A 26,482-nucleotide genomic window follows, 5' to 3' on the forward strand; every position below is an offset into this window, starting at 1 on the left:
TGGAATTGGGATCAACACCATGTACTTTGCCATACTAAAGGAGCCTAATGGCATTCAAAACCTTTTCCATTTAAAGTCAGGCTAGAGAGGGATTGACTTCAACCTGAGTTAGACAGCCAATTGTTTCAGCATTGGTTGATGGCAAACTATTGAGAACACTAGGGAAGTGCTCAGCCCATTTCCTCATGACCCTGTCCTTATCCTTAATCAACGTGGCTCCATCAGTGCTGAGTAGTTAAGACACATTATAGGTTTTTGGCCCATGAATAGCCTTCAGGACATCATGAAACCACTTTAGATTGTTACTATCAGTGTTGAATTTTATGTGCCTTATTACTGAGCCAAGAATCCTGCATTACTCTAAGCTTCACTTTCATTTAACTTTTGATGGAGTTAATTTTGATGCATTTACACTTGATGTCTTCTTAGAGATGATTGCTTCTAAATCCTGTGGAATTCTCTTTTTTTTTTTTGTTTAGGAGCTTCTGAATTTCTCCATCATTTTCATCAAACCAGTCTTCATATTTGCATGTGTTCTGGCTCAGAGGAGTAAGTGTAGTCCTGTATGCCAAATCTCTTAAAGCTGCTCACTCCTTTTCTGCTCTACTGTTGTCAACCATGTGTTGGCTCAGCTGTTCGTCTAAGTTAGTAACAAACTGCTCATGCATGCAGAAGCACTCTAATTGTTGACATTAAGTATCCTGGTAGTCATCTTGGCTTTGGGTCCTCTGCTTTTGTTAAATGTAAATGTTTAGCTTGGAAAGGATGTCTGTGACCAAACTAGCACTCTGCACCACAGATCACCTTTGTCACTCTCATATCCTATCTACCTCTTCTCCTTACAGTGACATCCCTTTACAATGACATAATTAATTAAATGCCAATATTTGTTGTGAGGGTCCATCCATGATGTTTTATTTGTTACATTTAGGTAAATGGAAGACAGTGTTGGTGATGAGAAGCTCATGAGATACAAAAGTCTTCAGTATATAGGCAGGGAGAAGTGCTCTGACGTGGTTGACATTGTCTTCTGGGAGTCATCTTGCCCTGGGGCTTCTGCTTTTGTTGAATGGGAATATTTGGCTTGTAGAGGGTAAATCCCTGACTGGTCTAGCACTCTGCACCACAAATTGCCTTAATCGCTCTCATAACCGGTCTCTTTTCCTTTCAATGACATAGTCTATTAAATGCTAGTATTTGTGGAGAGGATGCGGAAGTTTTACTGTGTTTGGATAAATGGAAGAGAGCGTTAGTAATGAGGTCACGAGACACACAAGTCTTCCATAGTAAGTGAATGTTGCTGCTGCTTTTTTTGACTCCGTTCTCCCAAAGACTCCTTGACATGTCTGATAGTTCGTGCTCACTCTGGTATTAAAGTCACCTCGAATGGTAAGCTTGTCCTCTTTTAGCACATTGATGATGACAGGTTCTAGGTCTTCATAAAATTTCTCTGATAGTTCGTGCTCACTCTGGTATTAAAGTCACCTCGAATGGTAAGCTTGTCCTCTTTTAGCACATTGATGATGACAGGTTCTAGGTCTTCATAAAATTTTTCTTCGACCTCATCAGGATTCGTCATGGTGGGAGCATGTACACTGATGACGGCAGCATGACACTTTCCTGAAAGTGGCAAGGACACTGTTATGAGCCTGCCATTCATTCGTTTCGGGAGGCATACAAACTTGTTTACTCGATTAAACTTCACTGTGAAACTATGCTAGTTTCGTAGTGTTCTTCACCATGGCAACCCCTCCTGAAAAACATGTATCCAGCTTTAGCTTTGGTAAGCTAGTCTTCATTCTCCAGCTTTGTTTTACTTCAGGGCTGCTATGTGATGTGATACCTACTGAGTTCTATTGGAACAAGAACTATTCATCTTTCAGGTCTACTAGATTTTGTGTTGTCCATAAGTGTGCATACATTCCACGTAGCAGTGGCGAGTGAAATCTTCTTTCTAAAGTTTTTGTATGGTTTTTGTTTGCTTGCTTGTGTTTTTTTTTTGCAGTATAGGATCCCTGCCTGCTACAGTAAGCAGGCCAGAGTTAGACTAGGTGAAGGAGACAATTTTTAGGGAACCTTCTCTAGACCGTTCCTCACACCAGAAAGTGAACAATACAGTCTTTACAAAAGACTGCTCTGAGATCTAGGAGGCTGCTGAATTCTACTGCTGCTTCAGTAAAGTGAGAAGAAGACCCTATGGCCTGGGACACAAGTTTGCATGGTTGTAACTGCAGTTCCCAGTATATTGGAACCTGCCACTTTCTCACTTGCCCATTGCCACAGGGCTTTGATGTAACTAAAAAATGTTAAAATGTTATAAATGATGGATTTGGACTCATGCATAATTTGGATTTAAGTGAGGCAGAGTTGCATGAATTTGTCAGCCTCACTCTTTCTTCCAGAGTCGTCTGTGGCAAGGCAAAAGTCAAAAAAACTGGCGATGGCTTGGGATGTAGTGATTACTTCAACGTCGTTCATGTCTATCCAACTCTAAGCACTTCACAGTACCTCCTTTGGTCCCCTTCATGGCCTGCTGGAACAAAGTATGTACATCTGCCTATCCCGCTTGGAAAGTCTTCACATGCTTTGGGTAGACACCCCCCTAACTCACCAACCAGTTTGAGGCCTTTTGGTTACCATCAACCTGGTTTAGCCCATCTGCCAAAATGGTTCATTGGAGTATAGCTGCTCTACATGCTACAGTTTCTTGGAGCCATAGGTGAGAGTTGAGTGGGCAGGTGGACATTGAAGATGGAAAGCAGCCCTCACACCAGAGGCACTAATCTTCCCTGAACACCTGTACCCCCATGCAGTGTGTGTGTATTTGGAGTTAGGGGTTAGGGAAGGGGGTGTATGAGCAGATGTACAATGTAGATAAAGACCTACTAAAGGAGAAAAAGCAGAGATGGTCAAACTCATCACAAATGTTGGAAGGCTACACACAATGCTTCTACAAGCCCAATGAAACTGGATTCCAGTCATCAAAGACCACACATCAATGAGAGTTCTTTTTTGCTGCAAGCATTCTTTGTACTGTGAAGATTTCATCTGATAGATAATACCTCATGTAGCTTATGGGACAATAACCTATATTAAACGCCATCTTGAATGTTTTGAATATAATTAAAATGGAAGGATAAACTTGGAGGTGCAGTAAATAGAATGGCAGGGCTGTACTCTGGAAGACTCATCTCCCTGAGTTCAAATCTGGCCTCAGACTTCTGCTAGCAATGTGACTCACCCTGAGCAAGTGACATAACTCTGTTTGCCTTAGTTCTTCATCTCTTAGATGAGCAGGAGAAGGAAATGACAAACCATTTTAGTATCTTTGTCAAGAAAACACCAACTGGAGTCATGAAGAGTTGACCACAACTGAAATGACTGAACTGGCCTTTAACATGATTCTTATGTGTAGTCTTAGGATGTCACATTTGGTAAGGACTTTAGATGTCATCAAAGATGCCCTAATTAAGAAGTACCACATACCCCACATGTTATACTGTGCATTGCCATTTTACCCAAATTTACAAATACTACACTCATAATGCAAAGAAATCAAAGAAAGAAATTAATTTATGTTTATCAAAAAAATTATAGCATTCCTTTTCTTGATAGCCAAAATACTTAAAAATGGATGTAGAATGGCTAAACAAAGTGTGATAAATGAATGTGGGAGACTTTATGAACTTGTAGGAAGAGATAAAGTAGATAGTTTCAAACAGAACTAGAACATCTATAAACTAATGCAAAATGAAGTAACAAAAACAAGCTCTCTGCTCATCAAAATTACAAATCAAGATTCCAAAAGAATGATGGTGAAATATGCACTTACTTGTTAGAAAGGTTACAAATTAAAATTAAATTTAAAAAGACATTTATCTTTGCACATAGCTGTCAGAATTTGTTTTACCTGTCTTTGCAGATATGTATTGATGTCTATCTTGAGGTTTTCCATTCTTTTTATTTTCTGTTTGGGCATTGGAATAGTAGAATAAAGAACTTAAATGTATGAAGTACCATCTACAAGAAAACCTTAATGAAATCCATGAAACAAAAATTAAATAAATACCTAGTCCATTATGGACCAGGAAATAATTTATTCCTATATTGTTAATGATTGAATAAGTTGTACTATATTCTTCCTTCCAGTACAGCTCCCTGTGTGCATGTCACATATGAATGAACTCCCTCTGAACTCCATGAATGGTCAACTCATCTCAGTTAGTAATCATGTTGACATGATTAGCTCATAACATTTCTTGACATTATGGAATGCTCACATCCATAGTTGAAGTAGCATGTAATTGAATCAATCTGAATGAATGGTTGGATATGTCCTCTTTTGCAGTCATCTGAATTTCAGTCTGCACTATATGCCAAAACTAAGTCTCAGTCCTCTGGAGCTGAAGCATGATTTCTGATAAGAATTAGCATCACAAAGCCATAGAGCACTGATTCACTCCCGATGTGTAGTGAGGTAATGATTCAAATGTTGACCATGTTACATTTATTTCTGAAAGTGTTTTCCTTGGAGGCTGCGATGAGTGAGGTATTTTGTATCCCGTGCATTGTGTACCCACTGCTTTTAAATTTTACGTTCTTCTTTTGCCCTGAAAACTATTTCTTCTCCTGTAGTACTTACTTCTCTCAAAATCATAGGTAATTCATTGTAGAACGTTAGATTCTAACAGTAGGAAGTTTGGTCTTAGGTCATCTACTCCAATCAGTTTCATTCCAAGAATATCCTGTATATATATAGCCTCTAATCCAATCTTGGTTAGCAAAAGACCTCTAGTGAAAGTAAATCCATTACCTCCATGTATATAACCTAATATCTCAAATTTATGTAATTTTTAAAAAAATCATTATGTCTGTTGAATATGCTGTCACCTTCGTTGAGCAAATTCCAACCATGCTTTTGATGTTTCTCTTTTTGGAATAAGGAAAAGTCAGTTTTGAATTTTTCTACACCCTGCTCTATAGATAGCATGTTACAGTGTTAAACAAAGAGTACAGATCAAGTATAAAGATACCTGAATTTTTGTTCTACATGGACTTCTTATTTGACACATGATCTTATGCCACATTCCAATATTTTCCTGTTTTTGCAATGGGTGTTATAGTTAAAAGGAGTTGAGATAGATGATCTGTTACGATCCCGTTTATTATCCTTTTCCTTCTCCTTCTATGCTTTTCTCCAAATGTTCAGTTTCTAATGATTGGTTGCATGATTAAAATCTTACACTAAGAGTGTTTAGTTATTATGTCCTTTCATTATTACAGTTAAGAAAGCTTTTGAGAAGTTTTTTTTTTTTTTAATTTCTTTAGCTGGTGTAAGATGTATAGAAGGTTTCAGATCCAAAGCTCTGGTGTTTGAGAGCAAATTTCCTTGAACAGGTTGTAGAATGGTATCAAAATTCTGTAATATGAGGTGCTGAAATCTATGAAAATGCTGATTTTCAAGCTTTTATTTTTAAAGATTTCGTAAGGACAACTTTATTTATATTTTTCAGCTTTGATATTAACATTTTAGGTAACACCTTGGCAAATCATGCTCCTTACCCCATTTAGGATATACTCTAATCGTATCATACAATATCAAAAACAGTTGGGCAAGCAATGAGCATTTATTTTAGTTTTACTATGTGCCTAACACTAGGTCAAAAATTTTTTAAAAAAATTATAAGGCATATAATAAGGAAGGAAACAAACATTTTTTGTAAATGCCTGTTGTGTTCTAGGATTTGTTTTAAGTACTTTATAAATATTATCTCATTTGATCCCTACAAAAGCCCCTGGGGATATAGATAGGTGGTATTTTTTGATAGTCTGAGCTTAAATGACTTGTCAATGACAAACAACGGGTAATTAATATTTGATCCTGAGATTGACCTCAGGTTTTCCTTCACTTTAAGCTCAGTTCTCAATCCACTACAGCACCTAGCTACCACTAAGATTATCGACTAATGGAGTTATTCTTCCTCGTGAATACAAATGGATTCAATCTGTCTGTGGCTTTTGGTCAGTTATAAGCTAACTTCCATATAACGTCCACTGATTGTTCCAGCATAGCTGGACAGTGACACATCTCTTTAGCATTTATGTCTCCAGAGGTAAAGCTTACTGTTTTGTGTCACTTGCTGCTTGGAGATTTGAGAGATCCTTTTGGGAGCTGAAGTAGTAATTTCTGTGTCCCAGGATACCTTGACCTCACTGGTTCTTGTCCTCCTTTTCTTTCCTATGTGTTTCTAATTGAACAGCAGCTTTGTCTTAATTTCTTTTTCTTTAAAATGCATTTTTATTAAGATCTGTGGGCTTTGTACCTCCTACTTTTCCCATAACCCCTCTCTTTCTTTTTACCCTCCTGTTGTATCAGGTCAGGAATGATTCCACAACTTTTTTTTTCAGTTGGAATCCTCACCAGAAGACTTTACCACTGTGGTCAGTCATTTAACTTTTATAGGGAATGTATTTCAGAAAAACACAAAAACAAACAAACAAAAAACCAAAAAACTCTCCAATTCTTCTGTCAGCCTAAAGTAATAAAGGCAATGACTCTTTTTTTTTCCTAGAATTTCATTTTTTTAAATTTTTTTTCCATATGCTTCTGAGTTGAAAAATTTTCTCCCTTTTTCTCCCCCCACCCTTCTCAAGATGGTGCACAATCTGACATAGGCTTTACATTTACATACCCATTAAACATATTTTCACATTAGTGGAGTTGTAAGTAAAAATTAAAACCAATAGGAAGAACAATCAGAAAGATGAAACAAAACTCAACAGAAGGTAAAACTAAGTGAGAGTGATTCGACTTCCATAGTTCTTTTCTTTGGATGTGGACAGCATTTTCCTTCCCGTGGTCTCTGGAGATGTCTTAGATCCTTGTAATGATGAGAAGGGTTCAGTTTAACAATCTTAGTCATTGCATAACGTGGCAGCTATTGTGTACAAAGTCCTCTTGGTTCTGCTCCCTTCACTCAGCATCAGATCATACAAGTCTTCCCAGGTTTTTCTGAAGTCAGCCTGTTCATCATTCCTTATAGCACAATAGTATTCCATTACATTCATATGCCACAACTTGCTCAGCCATTCCCCGATTGATGGGCATCCTCTCAACTTCCAATTCTTTGCCACCACAAAAAGAGCTGCTATGAATATTTTTGTACATGTGGGTCCTTTTCCTATTTGTTTGATCTCTTTGGGATATAGCCCTAGAAGTGCTATTGCTGGATCAAAGGGTATGCACATTTTTGTAGCCCTTTGGTCATAGTTCCAAATTGTTCTCCAAAATGGTTGGATCATTTCACAACTCCACCAACAATGTATTAGTGTTCCAATTTTCCCACATCCTCTCCAACATTTATCATTTTCCTGTTTTGTCATGTTGGCCAATCTGATAGGTGTGATGTGTTACCTCAGAATTGTTTTGATTTGCATTTCTCTAATCAATAACGATTTAGAGCATTTTTTCATATGACTATAGATGGCTTTAATTTCTTTATCTGAGAACTGTCTGTTTATATCCTTTGACCATTTATTAATTGGGGAATGGTTTGTGTTCTTATAAATTTGTCTTAATTCTCTATATATTTTAGAAATGAGGCCTTTATCAGAAAGACTAGTTGTAAAAATTCTTTCCCAATTTTCTACCTTCCTTCTAATCTTAGTTGCATTGGCTTTGTTTGTGCAAAAATGTTTCAATTTAATGTAATATTATTTCATTGTCTGTGGTGCCTTTTAGCAGGATTTAGTTTCCTTCCTTATCTCTTTTGATTAGATCCATTTTTGCTTTTGCTTTATCAGAGATCAGGATTGCTACCCCTGCTTTTTTTACTTCAGTTAATGCATAATATATTCTGCTCCAGCCTTTTATCTTTACCCTGTATGTGCCACTGTTTTTCAAATGTGTTTCCGTGTAAACAACATATTGTAGGATTATGGTTTTTAATCCGTTCTGCACTCTCTTTCCGTTTTATGGGAGAGTTCATCCCATTTACATTCACAATTATGATTACCATCTGTGTCTTTTTCTCCATCCTTTTTCCCCCTATTTATGCTTTTCTTTCTCCTTTTTCCTTACCCCCTTCACTAGTGTTTTGCTTTTTACCACTGTCTCCTTCAGTCCCTTCCCCCTTTTATTATCCCTTTCCCTTTTCTTCCCCTTTAGTCCTACTGCTGCTTCCTTCCCTTCTTTCCCCACCTCCCTTTTCTTTATGCTTTTCCCTCCTACTGCCTATAGGGCAAGTTAGATTTCTATACCTAACTGATTTTATTATGCCCTTCTTGAGCCTCACCTGATGAGAGTAAGGTTCAAACAATGCTCCCTTCCCCTTCTTTCCCTCTGCTGTAATAGGATTTTGTGTCTTTTCCTGTAATGTAATTTACCGTTGTCTGCCTCCTCCTTTTTCAGTACCTTTTCTAAGATTAGACTGATCCACTTATTTGGATCCATTTAACCCACTTGGTTAGATTTTTTTTTTATCATTACATCAAAGTCAATTAATATCCACCCTCTTTATGTATACTCCTCTAACAAGGTGTAATAACAATATAGTCCTCAAGGTTTGCAAGTCTCATATTCCCTTGTAGGGGTTTAAGCACTCCCCCCCCATTAACAACATATTGTATCCTTCTGTCCAATTTACCTTTTTAAGTCCTTGTTGAGTCCTGTACTTGAAGATCAAATTTTTTGCTGAGCTCTGGTCTTTTTATCAGGAAAGTTTGGAAGTCTCCTATTTCGTTGGATATCCATCTCCTCCATTGAAAAATGATGCTCCTTTTTGCTGGGTAATTGATCCTTGGCTGCATTCCAAGCTCCTTTGCCTTACGGAATATCATGTTCCATGCCCTGTGGTCTTTTAATGTAGAAGCTGCAAGGTCCTATGTAATCCTGACTGTGGTTCCATGATATTTAAATTGTTTCTTTCTGGCTGCTTGCAGCACCTTCTCTTTCATCTGGTAATTTTGGAATTTTGCTATTATATTTCTTGGCGTTGTCAATTTGGGATCTCTTTCAGGTGGTGATCGGTGGATTTTTTCTATGGTTATTTTCCCTTCTGGTTCTAGGACTTCTAGGCAGTTTTCCTTTTATGATTTCCTGAAAGATATTGTCCAGACTCTTTTTTTCATCGTGATTTTCAGGTAGTCCAATAATTTTTAAATTGTCTCTCCTGAGTCAATTTTCCGGGTCGGTTGTTTTACTGATGAGGTATTTTACATTTTCATCAATTTTTTTCATTTTTTTTGTTTCTGTTTGACTGAGTCTTGCTCTCTCATAGAGACATTAGTTTCCATTTGTCCAATTCTAGTTTTTAACAGATTGTTTTCTTCTGTTGGTTTTTGTACTTCCTTCTTCTACTGGCCAATTGTGTTTTTTAGGGACTTGTTTCCTTCAGCATACTCTTCTGTTAGATTTTGTACTTCCTTCTTCAACTGGCCAATTGTGTTTTTTAGGGACTTGTTTTCTTCAGTGTACTCTTCTGTTAGTTTTTGTCTTTCCTTCTTCAATTGGCCAATTGTGTTTTTTAGGGACTTGTTTTCTTCAGTGTATTTTTTTTCCAACTGGCCAATTGTATTTTTGAAGGACTCTTTTACCTCTCTCATTTGACTATTAAAATCCTTCTTGAGCTCTTCTAAGAAGGCTTTTTGAGCTTCAGACCAGTTCATATTCCCTTTTGTTGTTGCAGATGTGGGTTTGTTGACAATGTTGTCCTCTTCCGAATTTCTGTCTTGATCTTCACTCTTCTCATAATATGAATCTATGGTACATTTCTTTTTACTCATGGTGTTTCTTTATTCTCTGGCCTTTAAAGAGATTGAGCTTTCCTGCTGGGGCACAGAGGGTACTGACCCAAGCTTCTTGTGTTGGGAGCCTAGGTCTTGGTCACTGGCTTTGTGTTCTGGGGCCTCTTATGCTGGGAATTGGAGGCTGTAGGTTTCTGGCAGCTTACGTTGTGTTGGGCTGAAATCATCAAGGCTGGAAACTTCAGGCAATTCTAGGTTGCCTGCATTTCCTTTCCTTTAGCCTTCTTCTGCTCCTTATAGATGGCTTCTGCCGGATGTTTATCTGCCTGGGGCCCCCTGCAGTGTTGTCTCCCTCCTTTCTGCTAATGCACCTGGAGGTTGCCTGCTCTACCACCTGGGCTTCAGGATCTCTTCACAATTGGGGGCTTCAGGACTCCTACAGCTCACCTGACCAGGGCTTTAGGAAGTCTTTAGGTTGTTTTCTTCACCTCCTTTCAGATGAATGCCGCAGGGTACTTATGTGCCTGGAGCCCCTTGTTTTTGTTGAGGCACTGGGAGACCCATTTGCTGGGCTACTGCACTGCTGCTCCTTGTCTTTCTTCTAGTTCAGGTTTTCCAGGGTCTTTTTTTTTCTGGGGTGATATTTTCTGGGTTTTCAGAGGTTGATAGGGGTGAGTGAGAACAACTACCTTTTCACTCCGCCATCTTGGCTCCTGGAAGCCTCCTCAAGGCAATGACTCTTTAGAGATTCTTCTCCTTTCTTATGCCAACTCTAGTTGTCATTGAGTATTTACTGGGATTTCAGCTGAAAGATGGAATGTGTTATTGTGCTTGGGCCCAGAATCTCACCTAGGAGCAATGGGAGATATTTAAGAAAGATAAATGTAAGCTGCATTTATGGATAAAGTTGAGAATAGAGGTCTCCAAAAAGAATGTCATAGTACAAGAGATAGTTCCTAGAACATTAGTGATGGCTATTATCATTCCCAATCTTCCATTTTTGTAATGGCATTGACAAATATAACGTATTAAGAAAACTCTAGCCCACAATGTAAGAGAGCTAAAGACTAGCAAATATGGGAATTAATTCAAAGAACTGGAAATGTTTAACATGGAAAATATGGTGGGACATGATATCTGTCTTCAAATGTTTGGAGCACTGTCATGAGGAAGGATTAGACTTAATCTCTCTGTTTCCAGAGGCCACAAGAAAGAGGAAGGAGTAAAAGTTGTAAGGGTAGTAAAAATAACTACTAATAGATAAGATTTATACCATTCTTATTCTCTGCCAGACACTATGCTAAATGCTTTGCAATTATTATCCTACTTGATCCTCACAACAATCTTGACAAGGAGGTTTCGTGTTCCCCATTTCACAGATAAGGAAACTGAGGCAAAGAGAGGTGAAATCACTTGCTCAGTATCAAATTGCTGGTAATTGTTTGAGCCCAAAATTTGAAATCATGTCTTCCTTCATGACTCCACACCTAGCTCTCTATCCACTGTGCTTCCTAATTTCCCCTTGTTGCTTTTTCAAGTATGTAAATAGCATGTTCCTGGTAAATATACTTTGTCATACTGTGATCTCTTCATGAGAGATCTTCAAGCAAAAGTTGAATCATCCATTGTTTTGAATTTTCTTTTAGTAAAGATCATTTTCTAGGTATGTGTTCGAGTATATAATGTGCAAAGAGCAATATCAGACATTATTGTGGTTGCTAGCTATGTATTCTCTACATCAGACATGTCAAACTGATAGCCTTTACACAGTCAACACTGAAGAAACATATTAACATGTATGTGGGAAATATTTAATAAAATAAAGTAAAATATAATAGTTCAAGGATAATGTTGTCAGTTTTTTAATATAATTTAACATTTGTGTTAAAATTTTGAGTTCCAAATTCTCTCCATCCTTCTATCCACGCCATGAACCATTGAAAAGGCAAGCAAAATGTGCTTCAAATGTGATGTCATGCAAAACATTTCCATATTACTTGTGCTGCTAAAAAGCATGAAAAATAGAAAAAGAGAAAACGGTATGCTTCCATCTGCACTAAAAGTTCAGCAGGTCTTTCTCTGGAGGTAGATAGTATTTTTCATCATGATTTCTCTGGAATTGTCATGGATCTTAGCATTGATCACAATAGCTAAGTCTTTCTTAGTTTATTTTTTATATAATATTGCTTTTACTGTGTACAAAGTTATCCTGGTTCTAATCATTTCATATTGCCTCAGAACATATAAAACTTCCCAGATTTTTATGAAAGCATCCCATTTATCATTCCTTACAGCACAATCAGATTCTATATACTTCATATACTTTACAATCATATACTTAAATTTGTTCAGCCATTCTCCAGTTGATGAACACCTTCCCCATTTTCTATTGATTTTTACAACAAAAAGAAACTTCTGTAAACATTTTTGTACGTACAGATCCTTTCCATTTTTATTTTGATCTTTTTGGGATATAGCCTCTGGGAGTGGTTTTGATGAATCAAAGGGCATGCACTGTTTTGAATCCTTTTAGAAATACTTCTAAATTGTTCTCCAAAATGGTTGATCTAATTCAGAACCCCACTAACAATGCATGTGTCCCTATTTTTTCACATGCCCTCAACATTTGTGATTTTCTATTTTTATCATGTTAGCCAATCTGATGCATATGAGGTCTTTTAATTTGCATTTCTGTAATCAATATTCATTTAGATTGATAGTTTTGATTTCTTCATCTTCTGAAAACTGCCTGTTTATATCCTATGTCCATTCATCAGTTTAAGAATGGCTCTTTGTTTTTATAAATTGACTCAGTTCTTCTGTATATTTGAGAAATATTGCCTTTACCAGAGAAACTTGTTATTATTTCTTACCCATTTTTCTGCTATTATTCTTATTTTAGCTGCATTGGTTTTGTTTGTGTAAGAAAATTTAAATTTCTTCTAATCAAAAAAATTTTTAAATTTTATTTTCTGTGATGCTCTCTATCTCTTGTTTGGTCATACAATGTTCTTTTGAATCATACCTTATCCATAGATCTGACATGTAATTTTTTTCCCCTCAAACATCCATATTTCACTGATGATATCACCCTTTATGTTTAAATCATATAATCATGTTGACCTTATCTTTGTATTGGTGTGAAATTTTGGTTTATGCCCAGTTTCTGCTATACTACTTTCCAATTTTTCTAGCAGTCTTTGTCCAATGATGAGTTCTGCCTTAAAAATTTTGATTTTGAATGTCTGAAAACCTAGTTTATTATGTTTATTTATGTAAATATTATGTATAGAATGTATCCCTCTGATCCACTACTCTATTTCTTAGCCAACAAGATTTTTTTTTGATGATTATCACTTTGTAATACAGTCTGAAATCTTTTGTTGATTACCACTTTGTAATGTAGTTTGAAATCTCGTCTTGCTTGTCTACCTTCCTTAACTTTTTTTCATTGATTTCATTGGTATTCTTGCCCTTTTGTTCCTGCAGATTATTTTGTTTTAGCTTCATAAGATATTTCCTTCCTAGTTTTATTGCTATGGTACTGAATAAGTAACAAATTTTATATTGATTCAGCCTACCCATCATCAATTATGTTTTTCTCTAATTGTTCAAATCTGTATTTATTTGTGTGAACAATATTTTATAATTGTGTTCAGATTATTCCTCTGTGTGCCTTTCTACCTAGACTCTCAAGTATTTTATAATGTCTGTAGTTTTTTTAAATGGAATTTTTCTATCTCTTCTTTCTGCGTTTTGTTAGTAGTAATATACAAAATTTCTCATAATTTATGTGAGTTTATTCTATATATTGCAACTCTCCTTAAAGTTAATTGTTTCAACTAGTTTTTTTAGTTGCTTATCTGGAGTTCTCTAAGTGTAACATCAAATCATCTGCACAATGTGATTTGTTTTACTCATTTCCTATTCTTATTCCTTCAATTTCTTTTTCATGTGTTCTTTTATAGCTAGAAATTTTAGTACAATATTTAATAATAGTGGTAATAATGGATGTCATTGATTTATGCCTCATCTTATTGGAATGATTCTAGTTTCCTTCATTACAGATAATGCTTGCTGTTATTTACAGATATGTATTCCTTATCATTTTAAGAAAAGTTTATTTATTTCTACACTTTCTAATATTTTTTATAGAAATGGTTGTATTTTGTCAAAAGTTTTTTCTATATGTATTGATATATTATATAATTTTTATTGTTATTATTATTTTTATGATCAATTTTCCTTCAAATTTTTCCAATACTGAACCAGCACTGCATTCCTTGTACAAATCCTTCCTGGATAAAACATGAATTTTGTGATATTTGCTGTAGGTTGGTTTTTTATTTAAGATTTCTCCACAGAATTAAATGCTTAGTCTTAGACCTAGTTTTCCACATATGCACTAGTTACTGGAAGACCAAACTTAGGAGTTTGTATTTTATTGTGTTAAGTCTTTATTATAGGCAGATTTTAGCAATTTTAAATAGGGAATCTCTGCAAGTGACTTGGAAGCAGAGAAGCAGACTTGCTCAGAGGAACAGCCTTCAGAATTTTCCTCAGAAAGATGAAAGATGCCTATTGCAGAATTTCCAAAGGTGCATATTTTCTGGGACCTGATGAGTAGATGTGACAATTAGGATTCAAGATGATATGTGTTAATTAAATGGACATTAATAGTGATTTACAAGACTTGATGTTACTTAGTATTGATGAACATTGGTATATTGATCTCACTTTTGCTTTATGTTGTTTTTGCTTGCCTGGAAAAGAGGTGTTCCCTGATTCTTTTTGTGAATCAGGGCCATTCTTCCTACAAATTTTGGTCAACTAAAAGCCTGTGTCCTGTTTTCATCAACGTCACCTTACTTCTGTATGACTTAAGAAATAATAATGTAAAACTATTTGATATTCCTTAGATAAAACCAAAAGAAATTTTGATCTCTCCCAAATGATTTACTCATTCTATTACTCATTCCCCAACACTGAATTTTCTTTTTACTTTGGTGATATATTAATCTCCCCCAATAACTCTACCGTGAATCCTCTGAATATAGTTTAATTTGTAATCTGACTTAGTTTCCTTATAGAGTCTGTTTAACAAGTTTTTTTCCTGTAAGAGATATATGAATTTATTACTCTGCTGATCTACATTTGTTCAAATTTTGTGATATTGAAGGAAAGATAGAATTACAATTTTTTGAGATATTCCTGATTACAATACACTTCTTTTCCTTTTGTAAGTTTCTATAACCTGACTTTCAGTCCCAAAGACCAATATCTGTGGATCCCTCTGACTGTCCAACATTCACAAAAGATTGTAAACAATTTGGTCAGTACACCTCCTTAAAATAATTCTATCGATTGCTTGTTCTTTTTTTTTTTTAAAGAAGACCAAAATGATATAACCTTGTTGGAGTCAAAGTACAGTGTTTCCAACTGTGGCTGATCAGAACAATATGAACTCAGACTACTGCATGGATGGGACACAAATAGTCTATATAAACCTTTGGGGAGGAGATGTCTAAATTTGCATACCTCATTTTTCTTTTGTGCTATTTGCAATTCTGTTTTGCTCATAGAGCACAGCACCTTTTTTGATGCAGGCATACTGGGTGGATTTTTTGCTAGCATCTCCCATATCATGCAATCAATTCCAAAGTTCTTCCAAGAGACCTAAAGAGTGCTCTTGTATTGCTTCTTCTGAATACTCTGTTAGTGTCTTCCTTGCATGAGTTCCCTGTAAAAAAGTGTTTTAGGCAAACATACATTTGGCATTTGAACAATGTCTCTAGTTGATTGGAGTTGTGCTTGTGTAGAGTTTTAATGCTTGTGAGTTTAGCTCAAGAAAAGACCTGTGTCCAATACCTTATGTTGTCATGTGATCTTCAGAATCTTCCTAAGACAATTCAGTGGAAGTGATGTAGTTTCCTGGCATGGCACTGGTATACTGTCTGGGTTTCACATGCATATGATGAGGTGAGCATAATGGGTCTAGACCTTCAGTTTGGTAGGCAGCCTAATACCTTTCCTCTCCCATACTTTCCTTTAGAGAATCCCAAACATTGAGCTAGCTTGGGTAAAGAACACATGTAATACCTCATTATCTATGTAGACATCCCTGAAAAATATACTGGTAAGTGAACTTATTTACAGCATTCAAAATTTCTCCATTTGCTGTAACTGATGTTTCCATATATGGATGGTACCACAAATGGATGGTACAGTGCTGGCTGATGGAGAACCTGTATTTTCTTGGTGTGGTGAGGCCAAAATTTGCATAAGTAAAATAGAATCAGTCCTTACTGTGTTGTGTCTCAGCCTCAGAGGCAGTATTGAGTGCATAATAATCTATGAACAAAAATTTAGGTCCAATTCTCTCTACCTTAGTCTTGGCTTGTAGCCTTTTCAAGTTAAGTATTTTACCATCAGTACAGTAGATGACCTGATGCCATTTTGATCCTTGTTGAAGGCATCTGACAACATTGCTGAAAATATCATGCTAAAAAGCACTGGAGCAGGCACATAGCCCAGCTTCACTCCATAAGTAACTGGGAAAACATGAGAGCATCATCTATTATCTAGAACCTGAGCAAGCATGATATCATGAAATTAATGTAAAATACTGATGAACTTCTCCAGACAACCAAATTCTGACATAATTTTTGATAAGTCCTCATGACTGACAGTCTTAAAGCCATTGGTTAGATCAATGAATTTTGTGTACAGACCTCTATTCTGCTCCTGGCATTTTTACTGAATTTTTCAGGCAGCAAATACTGTATTGAACACTTCTCAGCACTTTCTAAAGCCACACTGTGGCTCTCAGGCAGATGACCATCTTCTAGGTGAAGAATCAGTCTATTAAGGAGGACTCTGGCAAGAATCTCAAAATCTCTCAAGGAGATGGGCAGTGAGGAAAATGCAATTGAGTTATGTTATTTTAATGAATGTCTTTGAAAGTATAACCTCTACTGCTTTCTGTGGAACGAAGATAGCGGAATACACATAGCAACCCTGCCAAAGTCTCCTAACATTCCCCTCCAAACAACTTTAAAATAAATCAAAGTTTTGAGCAGCAGAGCCAAGAAAAGGTCAGAGTGAGACTTTGTGTGTGTGTGTGTGTGTGTGTGTGTGTGTGTGTGTGTGTGTGTGTGTGTGTGTATGTGACTCACTTTATTGCAGTAGTTTGGAGGAAAATCCACAATATCTCTGAAGGGCTAAGTTTATCAATGTTAGTCATCACACAACGTGGCTGTTATTGTGTACAAAGTTCTCTTGGTTCTGCTCCCTTCACTCAGCATCAGATCATACAAGTCTTCCCAGGTTTTTCTGAAGTCAGCCTGTTCATCATTCCTTATAGCACAATAGTATTCCATTACATTCATATGCCACAACTTGCTCAGCCATTCCCCCGATATGGGCATCCTCTCAATTTCCAATTCTTTGCCACCACAAAAAGAGCTGCTATGAATATTTTTGTACATGTGGGTCCTTTTCCCATTTGTTGATCTCTTTGGGATATAGGCCTAAAAGTGTTATTGCTGAGTCAAAGGGTATGCACATTTTTATAGCCCTTTGGGCACAGTTCCAAATTGTTCTCCAAAATGGTTGGACCATTTCACAACTCCACCAACAATGTATTAGTGCTCCAATTTTCCCACATCTTCTCCAGCATTTATCATTTTCCTGTTTTGTTGTGTTGGCCAATCTGATAGATGTGATGTGGTACCTCAGAGTTGTTTTGATTTGCGTTTCTCTAATCAATAATGTTTTAGAGCATTTTTTCATATGACTCTAGATGGCTTTAATTTCTTCATCTGAGAACTGTCTGTTCATATCCTTTGACCATTTATCAATTGGGGAATGGCTTGTGTTCTTATAAATTTGTCTTAATTCTCTATATATTTTAGAAATGAGGCCTTTATCAGAGAGACTGGTTGTAAAAATTCTTTCCCAATTTTCTACCTTCCTTCTAATCTTAGTTGCATTGGCTTTTTTGTGCAAAAACTTTTCAATTTAATGTAATCAAAATTATCCATTTTGCTTTTCATAATGTTCTCTATCTCCTGTTTGGTCATGAATTCTTCTGTTCTCCATAGATCTGATAGGTAAACTATTCCTTGTTCTCCCAGTTTACTTATGGTATCAGCCTTTATATCTAAGTCCTGAACCCATTTTGACTTTATTTTGGTATATGGTGTGAGATTTGGGTCTATGCCTAGTTTCTGCCATACTCTTTTCCAGTTTTCCCAGCAGTTTTTTTCAAAGAGTGGGTTCTTATCCCAGAAGCTGGGGTCTTTGGGTTTATCAAATAATAGATTACTATAGTCATTGACTACTGTGTCTTGCATATTTAACCTATTCCACTGATCCACCTCCCTATTTCTTAGCCAGTACCAAGCAGTTTTGATGATTGCTGCTTTATAATACAATTTAAGATCTGGAATTGCTAGGCCACCTCTGCATTTCTTTTCATTAGTTCCTTTGATATTCTGGACCTTTTTTTTCCAAATGAATCTTGTTATTATTTTTTCTAACTCTATAAAATAATTTTTTGGTAGTTTGATTGGTATGGCACTGAATAAGTAAATTAGCTTAGGTAGGATTGTCATTTTTATTATATTAGCTCGGCCTACCCATGAGCAACTGATGTTTTTCCAATTATTTAGATCTGATTTTATTTGTGTGAAAAGTGTTTTGCAATTTTGTTCATAGAGTTCCTTGGTTTGTTTTGGGAGGTAGACTCCTAAATAGTTTATAATGTCTACAGTATGTTTAAATGGAATTTCTCTTTCTATTGCTGTTGGGCTTTGTTGGTAATATATAGAAATGCTGATGATTTATGTGGGTTTATTTTATAGCCTGCAACTTTGCTAAAGTTGTTTATTATTTCAAGTAGTTTTTTACTTGATTCTCTAGGATTCTCTAAGTATATCATCATGTCATCTGCAAAGAGTGATAGCTTTGTTTCTTCTTTGCCTATTCTAACCTTCAATTTCTTTTTCTTCTCTTATTGCTAAAGCTAACGTTTCCAGTACAATATTGAATAACAGTGGTGATAATGGACATCCTTGTTTCACCCCCGATCTTATTGGAAATGCTTCTAGCCTGTCCCCATTACATATAATGCTTGCTGAAGGTTTTAGATATATGCTATTTATTATTTTAAGGAAGACTCCATTTATACCTATGCTTTCTAGTGTTTTTAATAGGAATGGGTGTTGTATTTTATCAAAAGCTTTTTCTGCATCTATTGAGATGATCATGTGGTTTCTGTTGGTTTTGTGTTGATATGCTCAATGATGCTGATAGTTTTCCTAATATTGAACCAACCCTGCATTCCTGGTATAAATCCTACCTGGTCATAGTGTATTATTCTTGTGATAAGTTGCTAATCTACTTGCTAGTATTTTGTTTAAAATTTTTGCATCTATATTCATTAGAGAAATTGGTCTATAATTTTCTTTCTCTATTTTGACTCTTCCTGGTTTAGGTATCAACACCATATTTGTGTCATAAAAAGAATTTGGTAAGACTCCTTCTTCACCTATTTTCCCAAATAGTCTATATAGTATTGGAATTAATTGTTCTTTAAATGTTTGATAGAATTCGCATGTAAATCCATCTGGCCCTGGAGATTTTTTCCTAGGGAGTTCATCAATGGCTTGTTCAATTTCTTTTTCTGAGATGGGGTTATTTAAGTATTTTACTTCCTCTTCTGTTAATCTGGGCAATTTATATTTTTGTAAATATGTATCCATTTCACTAAGATTGTCAAATTTGTTGGCATATAGTTGGGCAAAATAATTCCTAATTATTGTTTTAATTTCCTCTTCCTTGGTGGTAGCTTCACCCTTTTCATTCTTGATACTAGTAATTTGGTTTTCTTCTTTCTTTTTTTTTAATTAAATTAACCAAAGGTTTATCTATTTTATTGGTTTTTTCATAAAACCAGCTCTTAGTTTTATTTATTAGTTCAATAGTTTTCTTAATTTCAATTTTATTAATTTTTCCTTTGGTTTTCAATATTTCTAATTTGGTGTTTAGTTGAGGATTTTTAATTTGTTCTTTTTCTAGTTTTTTTAGTTGTATGCCCAATTCATTAATCTCCTCTTTTTCTATTTTATTTATGTAAGCATTTAGAGATATAAAACTTCCCCTAAGAACTGCTTTGCTGCATCCCATAAGTTTTGGTATGTTGTCTCATTATTGTCATTCTCTTGAATGAAATTATTGATTGTTTCTATGATTTGTTGTTTGACCCAATCATTTTTTAGGATTAGATTATTTAGTTTCCAATTATTTTTTAGTCTATCTTTCCATGGCCCTTTATTACATATAATTTTTATTGCATCATGATCTGAAAAGGATGCATTTAATATTTCTGCCTTTCTGCATTGGATTGTGAGGTTTTTATGCCCTAGTACATGGTCAATTTTTGTGTATGTGCCATGTACTGTCGAGAAAAAAGTATATTCCTTTCTATCCCCATTCAGTTTTCTCCAGAGGTCTATCATACCTAACTTTTCTAATATTCTATTCACCTCCTTAACTTCTTTCTTGTTCATTTTGTGGAGTTCCATGTTCCCCAGTAGTGTAGATTTGCTGTCTATTTCTTCCTGTAACTCCCTGAACTTCTCCTGTAAGAATTTGGATGCTATACCATTTGGTGCATATATGTGTAGTAATGATATTACTTCATTGTCTATGGTGCCTTTTAGCAGGATACAGTTTCCTTCCTTATCTCTTTTGATTAGATCTATTTTTGCTTTTGCTTTGTCTGAGATCAGGATTGCTACCCCTGCTTTTTTTACTTCAGCTGAAGCATAATATATTCTGCTCCAGCCTTTCACCTTTACCCTGTATGTGTCACTCTTTTTCAAATGTGTTTCCTGTCATCAACATATTGTAGGATTATGGCTTTTAATCCATTCTGCAGTCCATTTCTGATTCATGGGAGAGTTCATCCCATTGACATTCACAGTTATGATTATTATCTGTGTCTTTTTTTCCATCGTTCCCCCCATTTATGCTTTTCTTTCTCCTTTTTCCTTTCTCACCTTCACTAGTTTTTTGCTTTTGACCACTGCCTCCTTCAGTCCCTCCTCTCTTTTTATTATCCCTTTCTCTTTTCTTCCCCTTTACTTTTACTGTTTCCTCCCTCCCTTCTTCCCCCCCTCTTTTCCCCCCTCCCTTTTCTTTCCCCCTCCTTTTCTTTCCCCCCTCCCTTTTCTTTCCCCTTTTCCCTCCTACTGCCTACAGGGCAAGTTAGATTTCTGTACCTAACTGATTATGTTATGCCCTTCTTGAGCCAAGTCTGATGAGAATAAGGTTCAAACAATGCTCACCCCCCTCCCTTCTTTCCCTCTGCCTTAATAGGATTTTGTGCCTTTTTATGTAATGTAATTTACCCTTGTCTGCCTCCTCCTTTCTCAATACATTTTCTAAGATGAGATTAATCCACTTATTTGGATCTATTTAACCCACTTGATTAGATTTTTTTTATCATTACATCAAAGTCAACTAATATCTACTCTCTTTATGTATACTCCTTTAACATGGTGTAATAACAATACAGTTCTCAAGAGTTGCAAGTGTCATATTCTCTTGTAGGGATGTAAACAGCCCACCCTTATTAACAATATAATGTATCTTTCTGTCCCATTTACCTTTTTATGTCTTTCTTGAGTACTGTACTTGAGATCAATTTTTTTTTTTGAGCTCTGGTCTTTTTATCAGGAAGGTTTGGAAGTCCCCTATTTCATTGAATATCCATCTCCTTCTTTGATAAATGATGCTCAAGGAAACCTACCCTGATATCTTAGATCCAGAAGATACAGTAGAAATCGAAAGAATCCTTTGATCACCTCCTGAATGAGATCCCAAAATGAAAACCTTGAGGAATGTTATAGCCAAATTCTAGAGCTCTGATGTGGCAAGTGGTTAAGAAGAAATAATTGACCAACCATTTTGGAGAATAATTTGGAACTATGAGCAAAGGGCTACAAAAATGTGCATACCCTTTGATCCAGCAATAGCACTTCTAGGGCTATATCCCGAAGAGATCAAACAAATGGGAAAAGGACCCACATGTACAAAAATATTCATAGCAGCTCTTTTTGTGGTGGCAAAGAATTGGAAGTTGAGAGGATGCCCATCAATCGGGGAATGGCTGAGCAAGTTGTGGCATATGAATGTAATGGAATACTATTGTGCTATAAGAAATGATGAACAGGCTGACTTCAGAAAAACCTGGAAAGACTTATATGGTCTGATGCTGAATGAAGTGAGCAGAACCCAGAGGACTTTGTATACAATAGCAGCCACATTATGCAATGACTAAGAATGTTAAAGTGAACCCTTCTCATCATTACAAGGATCTAAGACATCTCCAGAGGCCTCGGGATGGAAAATGCTGTCCACATCCAAAGAAAGAACTATGGAAGTCGAATCGCTCTTACTTAATTTTACCTTAAGTTGAAGTTTGTTTCATCTTTCTGATTGTTCCTCCTATTGGTTTTAATTTTTACTTACAACTCCACTAATGTGAAAATATGTTTAATGGGTATGTAAATGTAAAGCCTATGTGAGACTGTCTTGAGGAGGGTGGGGGGGGAGAAAGAGGGAGAAAAAATTTTCAACTCAAATGCATATGGAAAAAAAATTAAAACAAAATAAAATAAAATAAAACCAAAAAAAAGAGAAATAATTGAAATATTCTGGAGCTATACTCAAGATTATAGACGATTTACCAGATTCTATGTTAAAGGAGCTGAGTGCTTGAAATATGATATTCCAAAAGATAAAAGAGCTAAGATATTTACCAAGAATAACCTTCCATAGAAAACCGAGTGTCAGTGGTTCTTACCTTATACAAATTTGCGTAATACAAATTTTCCTTTATGTAAATAATTATGAAATAAATCAGAATTTAAAAAAACCAAACAAACCATGTTACTTTTACTGTATATCATTATCCTTTCTCTCTAGCTCCTACCCCTCTTATTGGCTTTCTGTACTCTACCCAGCACTCTTCACCCCAATAGAAATCCTAAAAGACGCCCTTGTCTTAGTGAAAGCAGAACAGACTGGGGATAGACCACTACTGCTCTCAGATTGGGTACTTGGCCTGAGACCTACATCTACCCACCCACTAGAATGTCCAGCCCCAATGTGTCTGTCCCTACTTGAATACCATATGTCTTTTTCCAGGTCCTGCATGTTACCCATCCTCTTCAGTCTGTTTCTGCATCTGACCCCCATGTATCTGCCTCCCATATGTTCTTCTCACTTCCTGAGTCACTCACTGGTGGCTGGCCCCTTCCCTGACATGTTCCTTTCCCTGCTCTCACTTCTCTTTTCCTGTCTCTGATCTGTCCTTGAACATGTACTTGAACCGTGTGCAGATCTTATTCCTTTGGGGGCCCACAAACCCTTTTCTTCTTTCTTCCCTCCTTCCCTTCCCAAGACTATGAACAGATTTGCATTACATAAAAATCACTTTACATGGAGTACTGCTGATTGGTCCACATAGATAAAGGGAGTACTGTCTGTATAATCCTTCAGGGGATAAAATGTATATTTAATGAAATAGAGAACTTTCAGGCATTCCTGATGAAAAGACTGGAGTTGAATGAAAGATCTCACATTTCACTGCTAGACTGAAGAGCGACATAAAAAGGTAAATATAAAAGAGTAATTAGAAGAGACTGAATAAAATTGAACGTTTTATTTGCTTATATGGGAAGATGATACATTAATTCTTGAGAAGTTTATCATTATTATTGTAGTTAGAAGGAGCCTACATAAACAGAGTCCATGAATCTGTATTGATGATTTTTGGGATGATCCCCAGGAAAAAAAAAGGTATGAGAAAGAGGTATGCAGTGGGAGAAAGAGGACGGAAGTAACTTTTTCTCACATAAACTGGGAAAATGGGTCATTATGAGCAATACTTGAGCCTCACTCCTAAAAAGTGGTTCAAAGAGTGAAGAACACATGTATATAATGTTCATATACATACATAAATATATGCACACTCACTCAGTTGTATATAAAAATCTCTTACCCAATAGAGAATAAAGAGGAAAGTGGATGTGAGATTTGGGGGAGAGGGCAATGACAAAAGAATGGATTAAGGTTGGAAGTGGTCAGAAGGAAAACATACAGAATAGGGACAGGATAAAGTAGAGAGGAGGATAAACAGAAGAAAATAGGATGAAAAGGCAGAGGAGAGGAGAGGGGAGGGAGGCAGGGAGAGAGAGAGAGAGAGAAGAAGAAGAAGAAGAAGAAGAAGAAGAAGAAGAAAATGTGATGAAGGAAAACACACATTTAGCAAACAAAACTGTAAATGTGGATAAGCTGAATTCACTGAAAATGCAAACAGATAATAACAAAATGGGTTAGAAATAAAAATCCAACAATTTGCTCTTTTATAAGAGAGACATTTGAGACAAAAAGAGTTTAAATAAGGAGCTGGAGCAGAATACAATATGTTTCCGCTGAAGTAAAAAAGGGAGGTAGCAATCTTGAACTCAAACTACTAGGGGACCTCAATTAACTATTTTCAGAATAGAGTACATCTCAACGTAAAATAGTAGTAATCAGAACTGAATAGAAATGGGATCATCTCACCTATAAATCAGAAGTGGACACTAGAATGTATTAAAAATCAGAATTCAATATTATATTTACAAGAGACACAACTGAAACCCAAAGATAAGCACAGAATCAAAAGAAGGGACTAGGGTAGAATCTGTTATGCTTTAGCTGACGTGAAACAGTGAGGTATAGCAAATATGATCTCAGACAAAGCAAAAACAAAAATAGATGTAATTAAAAGAGATAATCAGGGAAACTACATTTTGGTAAAAGATACCATAGACAATGATGTAATACTAAAAAAAATCAAGTATCTCTGATAAAGACTTCATTTCTTATATAAGGAACTAAGTCAACTTTATTAAAATAAAAGCCAGTTTCCAATCAATAAATGGTCAAAGCTTATGAACAGGCAGTTTTCAGAAGAAGTAATCAAAGCTGTTTATATTCCTGTGAATAAAATAGCCCACATCGCTACTGATTAGAGAAATGCAGGGTGCATCTAGATGGTGTAGTGGATAAAGCTCCAGCCTTGGAGTCAGGAGGACCTGAGTTCAAATTTGGCCTTAGACGCTTGACACTAATTAGCAGTGTGACCCTAGGGAAGTCACTTAATCCCGATTGCCTCATCAAAAAAAAAAATTAAAAAAGGGGAGAGAGACTGATGAGAAATGCAAATCTTCCTCATCTTTTTCTCTTCTTCCTCAGAACTCTGGTTTTAATTATGAGTTCACCCTGTGTTTATCCACTCTACCTTTTATCACCTCCCCTCCACCCTCTTTTTAGCCCCTTCTTCTCGAAGTCTCAGTTTTCCCTGTTGGATAAAATAGATTTCCATACCAAAGGGCACGTGCATATGTGTGTGTGTGTGTGTGTGTGTGTGTGTGTGTTTACAGAGACACAACATATCCTTCCCTCTTTGAATCTGTTCAAATTTGAATATAGTTCTAGTATTACCATTTCCTCACTTCGTTGTCAAAATTATTCCTTCAGTAACTTTCTATTTAAGATTGTTTTCCACATTATTTTTCTTCTTCCTTGCAGTATAACCATTTTCAATATTTCCATTTTCCTTTTCAGACAATCCAGATATATTAGACTTAAATTCTTATCTTTATCTAAATTTATTTTCCAGGTCTACTGGTTTTACAATGAGATTTTGCAGTTTTAAATTTTGTTCATTCTTTTGACTTTTTTAAATTGTTTCATGGTGTCTCATGTAGTCATTAGCTTACACTCACCAAATTTGTATTTTTCATTGTTGTTATCTTCAGTGTTTTTTGTATTTCTATGTATATTTGGCCAATTCTTTTTTTTAAGTAGTTAGTATTTTCAGGGAGATTTTGTACCTCTTTTTCCATTTGGACAAACCTGTTCATAGAAGTCTTTTCAGGTTTTTCTGAATTCTGCTTCCTCATCATTTCTTATAGCATAGTAGTATTCCATTGCATTCATATATGTGGGAGACTATTTCTTAGGGATCTGTAGTTGAAGCATTATCTTGTTTGTTGCTGGGTCTCCATTCCCAGTTTAGCAGGTTTCTACATAGGATTTCCTAGATTTACTGGAGCAGCACACCACAAAGATATGTAGTAACAGTCTACTTTCAGAGATGACCTATGCAAATCGTCTTTGCCCTCAGAGCCAGCTGAAAGAGAAAAATTCGGACTGCACCAAATAGGAAGGAGCTGGAACTTTCAGGGAATATGTCTTGGGCGCCTAGTCCCAGCATTGTCAAGGGAAAGGTCCAGTCTCCAGTCACTTGTCCTATTTGAGTCACAGCACCAAAATGTCACCCTTTAGAGTTGGGTGTAAGAAAGATAACAGGATTAGGTTATATCAGTGTTTATTTCTCTCAAAGTGGGCAGCATGGGTGCTTCCATGGATGAGAGTCAGTCTGGTACTGTGCTCTCTGAGTTTATTTCTTGAGCTTAACTATTACAACATAATCTTTTCATCATCAGGTTTTTTTGTTATTGTTCTTTTATTAATTTTGAATTTTAATACCAAAATAATTTCCATTTATTTAGCACAATACAAAGAGAGGATTTAAGATGGAAACATGAGCTCCACAGTTTGCTTTTTTTAAAGAACTGTATAATAAATACTGTACATATTTTTCAAAGCTAACCTT

General features: G+C 36.0%; 1 protein-coding gene across 1 annotated transcript in view; it reads left to right on the top strand.

Moving 5' to 3' along the window:
* The first annotated feature begins 1,740 nt into the window (after positions 1 to 1,740).
* LOC144455705 (follistatin-related protein 4-like) overlaps positions 1,741 to 26,482 on the top strand; it is a 256,581-nt gene continuing 231,839 nt past the window's right edge. Inside the window, exon 1 of the mRNA XM_078149185.1 lies at positions 1,741 to 1,783. Coding sequence (XP_078005311.1) covers positions 1,741 to 1,783 — 43 coding nt within the window. The remainder of the gene's footprint in view (positions 1,784 to 26,482) is intronic.

This window comes from Phascolarctos cinereus, unplaced genomic scaffold (assembly GCF_003287225.1).
Source record: "Phascolarctos cinereus isolate Bilbo 61053 unplaced genomic scaffold, phaCin_HiC Scaffold_2;HRSCAF=192, whole genome shotgun sequence".
Classification (NCBI taxonomy): Eukaryota; Metazoa; Chordata; class Mammalia; order Diprotodontia; family Phascolarctidae; genus Phascolarctos; species Phascolarctos cinereus.